The 11,665-nt window shown below is 38.6% G+C and overlaps 2 protein-coding genes across 3 annotated transcripts; one reads left to right on the forward strand and one right to left on the reverse strand.

The window, feature by feature from the left end:
• The first annotated feature begins 3,405 nt into the window (after positions 1 to 3,405).
• On the forward strand, positions 3,406 to 6,995 carry LOC110868446. The gene is made up of 2 exons (XM_022117599.2): positions 3,406 to 3,527; positions 3,754 to 6,995. The coding sequence occupies exon 2, from the start codon at positions 3,825 to 3,827 to the stop codon at positions 6,747 to 6,749; it is 2,925 nt and encodes a 974-aa protein (XP_021973291.1). The 5' UTR covers positions 3,406 to 3,527; positions 3,754 to 3,824; the 3' UTR covers positions 6,750 to 6,995.
• A 1,258-nt stretch (positions 6,996 to 8,253) lies between these two features.
• Positions 8,254 to 10,719, reverse strand: LOC110868445 (50S ribosomal protein L7/L12). Of its 2 annotated transcripts, none has more exons than XM_035975809.1 (2): positions 10,508 to 10,719; positions 8,254 to 9,050 (listed from the first exon to the last, which is right to left on the reverse strand). In XM_035975809.1, exon 2 carries the CDS (start codon positions 8,935 to 8,937, stop codon positions 8,365 to 8,367), a length of 573 nt encoding a protein of 190 aa, XP_035831702.1. In that variant the 5' UTR covers positions 8,938 to 9,050; positions 10,508 to 10,719; the 3' UTR covers positions 8,254 to 8,364. The 2 variants fall into 2 exon arrangements, with proteins under 2 accessions (XP_035831702.1, XP_021973290.1); XM_022117598.2 differs by having other exon boundaries at positions 10,520 to 10,718.
• Positions 10,720 to 11,665: the final 946 nt, after the last annotated feature.

Genomic DNA, 11,665 nt, shown 5'->3' on the forward strand with positions numbered 1-11,665 from the left:
TGGACACAAAAATTCGAGGTGTTACATATTGTCAGATACTTCAGGGAGAGTGAAAGACTGATAAAGACTGAAGACGTTGAAGACTCGACACTGAAGACTCGTCAACATCCGAGGGGGAGTCTGTTGGTGCATACATCTGTCGACTTCGTCTTGTATCGAGTCTTGTATGTATATAGATTGATCAGGGCACGTAGTACGAGAAATCTGTCAAATATGGGTCAGAAGGTAATTTCGCACGAAATTACATTTTGGTAATTCCACACGAAATTACTTGGTAATTTCGCACAAAATTGTAATTTCGTGTGAATCTAATTTCGTGTGGGCAATTCCATGCAAAATTACCTTGCCTATATATAGGGGTCCTGTAATTTCGTTTGAAGTAGGTCTTGTCTTGGTGTTTCCAGAGCCGAAGTGCTGCCGAAGTGTCGTCTCGCTGTAAAACTTTGTCAAATCAATCAAAAAGACAGTCAAAGTGAATATCTAGCTGAATCGAACTCAATATGTCTGTTTCCGCCTTTCACATTGAGTAAAACACCTCTAAACGACTCGTTTCGGTCGTGAAAACGATCCTACACGCGCATGGCAACCCACAGCTTGTAAACAAACGGCACGCGCATGTACCGTTAGCTTCTTTTAAGGTCTTTATTACTTGAACTTCGTTTGATAACAGGTCCAGGCATGCATGTGAAACCTTCTTTCGTATGAGATCAAAAACATGTTTGTTATGTGGATCCATTGTCCGACTCCTGCTTGCTTCAATGCTGGCTTTTATTTCTGTGACCTGATTTTTCATGAGCTGATCGACAAGCGGTACAACCTTATCCAACATGTTGTTGGGTTCGTCGAGGATTTCTTCAAGAGCGCATGTTGACTCTCTACCCTATTGGTTGCACGTTGTCCGAAGTTCAGATGATGGTCGGTCAAGAAAGCAGGAAACCGGTCTCCATATGGTTCTAACCAGTTTGAAAGCAAGTAATCCATGATCTCTGAAAACAAAGTGAAGTGAAGTAAAGACAAGTCGGATAAGTACGATTAATAAGAATATTACTAGGAAACTTACTGTTGTGTTTTTTGTTTGGCAGTCTTGCTCGTATCCGCTCGTACCAGTATTTGTAGTCAACATCTGTCGTTGAGTTAATCAGCCAACCCCACTTGTATACAAACTTTTCCCAGCCTTCTTTCGTTTTAAAGCTTGGCTTGCAATATTTTGCGATGTTTTATTGTATGTGCCACCTACACAGTGAATGTCTAGTGTTCGGAAACACGCTTGCACATGTGTTCATGAGGGCGAGATCTTTGTCTATTACTATTACACGGGGATCCATAACTCCGTCCAGTGAGTCTTTCAACCTCTTTAGCACCCACGTGAATTTTTCCTCTTTCTCGTTGGTTATGAACACATGCGCAATGCAGAACGATAAGTATGTGGATGTGACATCGATAATCTAAACTAGCACCATTTTGCACCGGTTTGTAGGTGGAGTCTATAAGCAACACATGCGGGAAGACGCGCCACAACCTGTTCGACTCCGGGTGGATATAGAAAACATCCTGTACCTTTTATTCATTTTCAGATGTCCCGTGGAAGAAAACAAACCCAACTGTCTTCAACCAGTGGAAAAGTATCTGCATTGGAATTTCGCCGACTTGCTCAATTTGACCCAACTTGGCGTGGACGTTGTATATGGTGTTTCTTGTTGAGACATTTTCGGGGTTCTGTTCTTTAATGATAGTAAGAATGTCTCGTGGTTTCATATTCTGATACGTTAGTTGCTCCAACATCCTCTCTTCTGCTGGAGTCAACCTCATTAGGGATGGATGACCCTCTGGATACAGAAAGGGTTCGTGGTTATGCTGAGCTTTGTTAACCCTTAGATCCCAAAACCGTGACCTCTTTCTGTATGTCCCGATCAGTTGGAACTCGCAACCGGTTTTCCTGCTCCCGGTCCGTCTGACCGTGCCTGTTGGCTTGTGGTGGCCGGCACAATCGCACATTAGCCAATTTTTTAACGGCTGCCTGCTTTGGAGTTTCTCGTAGATTGTGCGTTTGGTGACTATGGCAACCCATTTTGGCGTCTGACTTCTCTACACCACTCCACCAATTCATCCATGCTATCGAATTTCTAACGAAGCACTTATAAGTGAGAATTAATGAAAGTATACGGGCCGTATAATGTTATACGGGTCGTATACAACGTTTATTATTTTTTTCGCTCGTATACTCAATATACGAGCATTGTTTATGTATTGTATACGAGTCGTATACAACGTTTAGTATTTTTTTTATTCACTTGTATACTCAATATACGAGCACAATTTATGTCTTGTATACGGGCCGTATAACTGTATACGACCCGTATACAACTAACAATTTTTTTATTAGTATAGGTGGAATTGACGAAATCGTTGTCGGTATGTGTTCCGAGATTAAGTTTACTTTGTTTTCTCTTCATGTTTATTAACTGGTCGTTTGTTTGACATCAAACGTATAAATAGTAATATCAAACGTACGGCAAATAAATGTATAAATAAATGTTATACCTGATCGGTTTCAAACTCACTAGGTTCCTGGTCACCATTTCGACCCTCAGACGGTCCACCACTACCGGGAGGAGATTGAAAACTACCGGGTAGCGGTCCACCACTACCAGGAGGAGATTGAAAACTAACGGGCGACGGTGGATAATAACCAGCATAATTACCCTGAAAGACATCCAAACCCCAAGGATCCAGACTTGCATCCGACGCAAGATTGAGAACGAACGGAACATGTAGATCAAACAAACCCGGATTGTTATTTTGATGACTCCCCTGATTCGACTTGCTAGCCGAGTCACTACGGAAAAAGTTTCCGTCACCCCAAAACGACATTGATAACGTAATATAATTTGAATACAGAGAAATATAGAAGAAACGGATAGAAGTTGAATGAAAATGAATAAGATTAATGTCGTTTATATCGACGTTTTTACGGAATATTACATCGTTTCAAATGATTAACACGCGAATCGAGAAATCTAACGTCGAATCAAATAACTAACACGAATATCGAGGAATATAATGTCTAATCGCATGACTGGCACGAGAATCAAGGAATATAGCATCGAATCGAAGAATCTTACGTCTAGTTAGACAATTAAAATTAAAAAAAAAATACAACATTCGAAATATACGGGCTGTATAACCGTATACGGTCCTTATAAAGGTGTCGTGTACATTACATATGACCAGACAAAAATCTTATACTCACATGGTGTATACGGAGCCTTTGTCAGTTCACTTTATTCTATACATATAATACACCATGTGAGAATAAGATTTTATGACGTGAGATTATTAGTTCCAAAATCAAAATAACACGTGTACAGGTACTACGCAACCTATAGAGACAGTTTCCAACTCCAATGCACACTCTCAAGTTTCAATAACATCATCCCCGTATCTTTCAATTCGCATCATCCCCCCTAATCAAAGCCCTAATTTTTCAACTCATCTTCCACTTCTTCCCAAATGTAATTGATCTTCAGGTACCTCTGCACTTTTACATTTCTGATAAATAATTATCCCTCTTTCTGTAATAATCTTTAGTTTCATGTTCTTCAAAATTGCTACATTGTAACATATACTTGTTTTAGTTCTTTAATCTGTGTTTTTGGGTTGTGGGTATGTTAAAGATTCAAGCTTTTTTAGTTTTGATGTATGCTAGGGGTTCAAATTTCTGATTATTTTGTGGTTTTTGTGATTTTTGTTCAGCTGTGAAGATGATGCTAGTTCTCAACTGAATTAGGGTTACAAAGTGTTTGGTTTTGTTGAAGGTTGTTCATATGGAAACCGTAAAAGGTTCGGAAACCGTCATCAAGGGTTTAGGGAAAGAGAAATGCGTTGAGTCTGTGTTTGCACCAGTTGTAGAAAGGGGGTGCATTGACCCGTGTGAAGTCAACGGTTTTGACCCGATTGATTCGATTAGTCGTGGAGGTGTTAATATTAAAGGTATTTCACTTTTTGTTGAGTTAACCGGTGGAGTGACAAGTAAAACGGAGCGTGAAAGCGTACAAGATGTTGATCAAAACGAGTTTAGGGTCAATGTTAAATCGGAATGTGAAAGCGTATGCAATGTAGGTCAACACCAGTTTAGGGTCAATGTTAAACCGGAGCGTGAAAGCGTAATCGATGTTGGTCAACACGAGTTTAGTGTCAACGTGGGTGATCTTGTGTGGGCGGTAATCAGGAAACCGAACAAATCATCATGGTGGCCTGCAGTTGTTTGTGATGGTTCTGATGCACCTAAAGCTGCAAACGGGCCGACAAGAGAAGATGATTATTTACTTAGGTGTTTTGGTAACGGGAGTTATATTTGGTGCGCTGCATGTGAAGTGAAGCCGTTTGTTGGGTATTTTGACCAGTTACCTAGTCAAAGTACAGCGAAAAAGTTTCTTGACGCGTTAGATAAGGCTGTTGCTGAACTTGGTCACCGTGTGAAAACCGAGTTCACTTGTTCGTGTTTCCGCAAGATGAAAATAGAGAAAGCCGGTAACTTTGGTGATCTTTCGTTGACCCGATTTGAACCCGCGAAGTTTCTTGATTATATTAAAGATCTTGCGAAAGTTATTTCTGTTCCTAACAAGATTGATTATGTTGTCAAACAGAGTTGTTTATCTGCTTTTTATCGCTCATTAGGGCATCTCCAAATCTCGATGCATCAGCTCGAAATGACCCTCGGGAGTCCATCGGAGGTAAAAACCGAAGAGGAAAACAGGTATTTTTATTACGATTTTGAAAAATCTGAAAAAACGTTCGAGACGAGAGAAAGAAAAAAGAGCAGATTTCTTTTGTATCCAGGAGAATGCGGAATTGCAGGGTCGATGGAAGATGTTAATGAAGGAGTTGACTTTAGTTTGACTAATGGTCAAAGTCAACAAGTGAAGAAGCCACGGAAGAAGTGGACCAAAAAGAGTAAAGGGGTACAACTACAAGCGAACGTATGTTCATCCGAGGTGCTTTCGCAGCTTCGATTTGCCGCTCAAGACTGTTGTTTTCCATCCGAAAGTAAGAATTTTGATTTGGTTAAACGGTTTATATCCGGACTCAGAAAACGCACTTTCGTCAATGAGTTCAGTGAAATACCCAAGAAGGTGAAAAGGAAGAAGGACGAATCCATCATTTCACCAACACTCGTAAACTGTTTCAGTTATGATTCACTGATAAAAGCTTTCCAGTCTCTTAATCTTGAAGCTCAATCATACTGCAAGATCGAGCCTAAAAGGCGAAAGAACACCACAGAAAACACTACTTATACACCCACCTGGAATGCTAACATGAGCACCTACCCTATTGTGAACGGACACATGGGGGGGTTATATCAAGCTCCTATATCTCACTTCACGAATGCATTCTGGTCAACCGCACCATGTTTTACTCGAAACCATTGTGAACCGCATGCGGGTCTTGGTCCAGCCGGGTCGGGTCACGTGCCTAAGAAAAGAGGGAGAAAGAAGAAAAACATAGACTCGCAGGCTAACCCTGGTTCAATTGTAATCCCGGTGGGTCGTGTTCCATCCGGGTTGGGTCATGTGCCGAAGAAACGAGGGAGAAAGCGGAAAAACGTAGACTTGCAGGCTAACTCCGGTTCAACCGTAATCACGAATATGAATGATGGCACCGAGGAAAAAACAGAAAAAAAATTAAACGTAAAAGAAGTCGGGGTACCGTGTATCGATCTCAGTTATAAAAAAGTGCAGCAAGATAACGTAGAAGAAGTTAAAGGTACTGCCTTTTTGTTAAAGTTTTCACCGGATCATCCTTTACCGGCTAATCAAGATTTAAATTCGGTATTTTCAAAGTACGGAGCATTGGTCGAATCTGAAACGCAAGTATTGAACGAAAATCTTAGCGGTCAAGTCGTGTTTCGTGATTCTTCGAGTGCTGGAGGGGCATTTTGGGGCTTACAAAATGATAAACCGTTCGGGCCGGTTCTTGTTAATTACAAGATTCAGCATCTTTCCAGTGATGAATCTGTGGCTACGTTCAAGACTCCTATCCGGAGTCCATCTGGGCTCAAACCGACGAATTCGCAACCTCTCATCGGTTCAACCATGACGCCAAATTTAAACACGAACTCAACTGAAATTCAAACCGTTAAAAGAAGTAAAACGATTGAAGAAGTTACAGGTACAGCCCTTCTTTTAAAATTCTCCCCAAATCACCCTTTACCGAGTTTTCAAGACTTAAATTCGACATTTTGTAAATACGGGGAGTTAAACGAATTTGAGACACATGTTTCGGGTCAAGACTTCACGGGTCAAGTTGTGTTTGTGAACGCGTCTACTGCTGGAGACGCAATTCAGAGACTGGAAAAGGACCAACCTTTCGGGCCAGCCCTATTGAGTTATCGGGTTGATCATTTATATAGTGTTCAATCTGCGATACGCTTTAAAAGCCCGATAACCGTTCCTTTGGAGTTGAACTCTTGTCAAGATCTTGAGGGTACAAAAAAGAATCGGGTCGATCATTCATATAGTGTTCAAACTGGGATACGCGTTAAAAGGCCGGTAAGCGTTCCTTTGGAGTTGAAACCTTGTGAAGGTCTTGTGGGTATAAAAAAGAATCTTGAAATGATGAAGTCAATGTTGGAGAAAAATGGGGATAGTTTGTCACAAGAGATGAGAGGGAAATTGGAAAGTGAGATTAAAGGGTTGATGAACAAAGTGAATGTTATGGATGGTTCTTCTTCTTCTTCTTCTTGTATATGATTGGTGGATGATGGGTGTTGTGGGATAAGGATTTTGGAATGTGGGTCCCTTTTCTTGTGGTTTTGTCTCTCTTTTAGGTTGTTGTTTATGGTGTAAGTTAAAACTTAACAACCTTATTTTGTAGTTAATTGAGAGAGCATTTTGAGGAGGGGGGGTTTATGTTTTAGACAGTTATGTATGTATGTTTAGTGCTTTTAGAAATATGATTGTGGGAATCATCATCAATTAAAAAGACTTTTTCCATGATTCTGGAATTTTATTTTATTTTTTTACATTTAGGATTTCAGTTTGAGTAAAGCTAAAGATATAGTTATAAGTGAGCTATGCTAAATTGATTTTTTTTTTTGTTGTATTTCTAGAAAAAGAAAAATAGAAGTGATTTGTATTCTACTAAATTCACATGGTATGACACTTGTGGTATAACGCATCCGGGCGGTTAGGTTATTGCCTCACGAATAACCTCACAACGACTGAGGCGAGGTGTGTACGCGATGTGCTTTGTCGAAATAATTGCATTTGAATGTGTTGTGGGTTTGGAAAAAGGGGCTTTAAGATGAAAAAAATTGTTGCCACGGCGTCACATAACGCCACGTAGGCTTGGTAGAAGGGGTGGCTGGGGCGTTGTGGGGCTATATGTGAAATATGGTATTGTGGTTGAGATGGCTAGATATGATTGGTTGTATATTTAAAAAAACACATATAATGTGCCTCACGACCCCATTCGCCCAATACCCTTGTGCTAAAGCCACTTACGAGCACTCCTGTGATGGTGTTAATGCCTAGGGCATAGTGATGTGGCAGGTGGGCATGGTTTCAGTCATGCCCACAACACATAGCGTTATTAGACGTTTGAGAGCCTTTTACCTCTTGACTATTCAATTGGCAGAACAAATACACCTTCAATATTTAATAATGATAACTAGAACTATCATTTATATAGAATTACAATATCCAAACTACAACCGAGCGATAAGGCTGGTGGGTGTGGTATAAAGCCCCACGCTACATCAGCTCTACCTAGACGCCACCTCATATGGGGGGCTTTAAAGCCTTCCTTTAAAATCCTTGCAATGGTTTAAAGCCCCTTTTAAACAATATAAAAGAAAAAGAAAAAGAAAATAAAAAAAGAGGGAAATGTGATTGGTGGAAAAGAAATAAGTCACAGATGCATACTTAATAGCGCTCGTTACTGGGCTGGCGGAGGATCGATGACGCCCCCCTTTGACGAGCAAGGGATGGGTAGGGGGCGCTAAGGGGCACTAAAAGTGATGATTTGACCAGGGGCGGTATACCACACCCCCTAGCCTAATAATCCACACTAGCACCTTATGCTTTTTTAAAACACATTTCACCTTAAATACTACATTAACATCACAAAGTTACATCAATATCATAAAGCTTTGTGATGTACCAAGAGTATATACAAATCATCTAAAAACAACCTTAATTTTATGATAGTAACTAAAATTAGAAGAAATCACCCCAAAAAGTAAATGAACAAGAGAACCAGTGAAACTGACAAATATTATTTAAAAAAAAAACACTATTTTGACCCACAGCTATTCTTCCAACCATCAAGAAACATTTAAAACTCAAAATCAAGAGTCTTAAAACATCACTCCATTACAGCAACACCACCAGCAGCTTTAATCTTCTCTATTATCTCATTAGCCTCTTCTTTAGTAACACCTTGTTTAACCAAAACAGGAGCTTTCTCCACCATTTCTTTAGCCTCCTTTAATCCAAGACTTGTAAACGCGCGTACCTCTTTAATCACCTTAATTTTAGTACCCGTGTCGAACTTCTCCAACTTAACATCAAACACTGTTTTCTCAACCTTTTCTTCGGTCTTGGCTGACCCGCCTTGCGCACCACCCAAGTCAACCCCTTCAACCGAAACTGATTGCATCAACGGGTGCATTAATCTCTCTCTGAGTGTGGGACCTATTTGCAAACGCTCTTCGGGGAGTAGGGCTGCGATTTTTTCAGCAAGTTGGATGATTTTATCGGAAGGTGGTGGTCTCGGGCCGTATGGATCATAGGATGAGGGTAGTTTGTACTTTTTGGGCTTGGGTTTGGGGTCTGCGGGAACAAAATCGGGTTGGAAAAAACGAGATTGTAGAAACCTTGTTATGTTACGTTGAGTGGTCCGGATACGAATGGATCTAAGAAGTGTTAAAGATTTCATGGTTTGGTTGGTTTTGGTGTGAGAGAAAATGTTTGTATTGCAATGTGTAATGATCTAAGAAAAATGCTTCTCCAATTCTGAAATGAACCTTAACTGCATTACAGTTCTTACACCTGAAAAGGACATATATTATACATGTTTTATCGGGTATTAGTGCGGAATCTGGAGCTACAAGCAAACAGACAACTTTATAGGGTAATAGAGGACTACGCAGTTAATGCGGTAAAATATCGGATATCGGTCAAGGACCGATATTTGAAATATAGGTTATCTCGGTGAGATATCGGTGGGATATCGGTAATTTTAATATAATGCAGAATTTATATATATAGCAATTTAACACCTATAATTCAGTGATATATCAGTGATATATCGGTTATATCGGTCAAATATCGGTGATATATCAGTTATATCGGTCAATATCGCCGATAATATCGGTACCGATATTTTGACCGATATTTGACACCGATATTTTACTAAGGGATTAACTGCATAGATAGAGGAACAATATTTTTGGTTGTCTTTCTTCTATAGATCAAAGCACAGCATACAAAAGCTATTCATATTAATCAAGTACACGGCTAGAAGACTAATCACAGAAGCTGCATAATGTAAGTGACCTTGGTTAAAAAAAGCGCGCCTGATGCGTGACGAGCACGAGGTGATCAGGAAAGCACCCGAGAGCCTTGAGGCAGGGCCTCATGTATTTTGGTTCAAAATTGGTCAAACTTAAGGTTTGTAAGAAATTGATATGTAAAAACAACCAAAGGGATGAAAAAAATATGAAAGGTTTGCTTGATAAAAAGGTTGATATGTAAAACATTTGAGAGATCCATAGCTTCTAACTTTAAATAAAGCTTATTTGGTTGTACATAGAGCAAGTGCGCACCTCGGCTCTTCGGACCTAAGCACATCGGAGTGCCGAGCGCCTTTCTAAACCAAGCACCATATCTTAAACTAATGTATACTTATAAGAACACATTTACTTGTAACTATTCTGTTAAAGATTGAACCCTCACATATCAAGTTCACACATCATTCTTTAATCTATTTCGTCAACTAATAAAAAATGACACCAAAACCCCGAGCAACAAACGAGTATGAGACATTACATCAAACATATGCAATGCATCTCAAACCACAAATATTCATCCCCATCTTATATGCATATGATAAAAACATACAGATATCGAAAACGATGTTGATGAACAGAAGGCGGGAAAATCAAACTCACTGATAAAGTTACAACAGCACAATCATATACTAATCTACATTTCACTATAAAGTATATTGCTTTTAACGTCATACCCATCTAACAAACTCTACTGAGACATTTTATCGAACACATGGAGCGCGTCTCAAATGACCCAACAAATAAAAAAGATTCAATCCCACATCACAGAATTCATGCTTATATCTATAAAAATACATAACCACACTGTATCGAAAAATACAAACTTTATTAACAATTAAATTGACACGTTAACTTGTAACACAAGAGGTTCTTATATCGATAAATGTAAATATATAAACGAATTGAAATAGTAACAAATGTAGCAGGGGATTAAACCATTCTACAAACCATGATTCTGAGAACTTTGAAGTTTGGAGGAGTCGCTGCCGAAGAAATTAGAATGAGTGATCGACCTTGAAAAACCTATATAATTGCCATTTGGCTCTTAATTGCACTACTATGGTATAATTGCCATTCGACTAAAAACCGGACTCGGCTCGGCTCGGATTTGAAACCGAGCTGAAAATCTAAGCTCGGGCTCGGTTTGGTTTTAAACCGAGCTGCCCAGGCTCTGCTTGGTTTGGCTCGATTTTAAAAAGAAAGATATAATATATAATTCAGTAGCCTAAAATATTCTTCAATACTCTCCAAAAAAATATATTCAAAATAAGTTTATCTTAATACATTACAAGCCAAAATCATGTTCAACAACGAAAAATAAGTTTTAAATTTCAATGAAATACAATATTAGTTCATTGACAAGGTAATTAAGATTTAAATATGTCATGGATATCAAATTACAAGCCTAAATGCATATAAATAATAACAAGTTTTTTGTAATATATTATAACTAGTTGATGCCCCGCCCGCGTTGCGGGGCGATGCCCAAATAATTCTCAATCAATTAAAAAAACACTATTATAGTTTTTTTAGGAAAAAAAACTAAAACGATGACAAGACCGTAGTTCTGAGTTCAGGGCAAAATTGTAGTTTGTCAGGATTAATGAGCGAGTGTTAGACAGCTCATTGACATGGAAAAAATTAAATCCAGTCAACCAATTAAAAAAAACACTTTTATAGTTTTGCTAAAAAAACTAAAACGATAACAATACTGTAATTTGAACTAAGGGCAAAGTTGTATTTGTTGACTTGGGTAAAATCGTAATTTGCCAAAGAGTTAATTACACAAATGGGTCCTGTGGTTTATACATAATTTCGCCTTTGGGTACTAACTTCTTTTTTTAACAGGTTTAGGTTCTATGGTTTCAATTTTGTAACACCTTTAGGTACTAACACCAAAATTAGTTAATTAATGACTAAAATACCCTTGCATTTTTTTTGTTTATCAATGTAACACATTTGGGTACTAACACCTAATTTTATTTAAGTTTAAATCAATTTTACAAAATTTATTTATTTATTTATTTTCATTATTTTATTATATCTCTTAATTAACATAAACTCTATTTAATTTTTTATTTTCATATTTTTATT

Source organism: Helianthus annuus, chromosome 8 (genome assembly GCF_002127325.2).
Source record: "Helianthus annuus cultivar XRQ/B chromosome 8, HanXRQr2.0-SUNRISE, whole genome shotgun sequence".
Taxonomy (NCBI): domain Eukaryota; kingdom Viridiplantae; phylum Streptophyta; class Magnoliopsida; order Asterales; family Asteraceae; genus Helianthus; species Helianthus annuus.

Excerpts from the sequence above, each read along its gene's own strand:
- LOC110868446 (XM_022117599.2), top strand. The coding sequence starts at position 3,825 with ATGGAAACCGTAAAAGGTTCGGAAACCGTCATCAAGGGTTTAGGGAAA.
- LOC110868445 (XM_035975809.1), bottom strand. The coding sequence starts at position 8,937 with ATGAAATCTTTAACACTTCTTAGATCCATTCGTATCCGGACCACTCAA.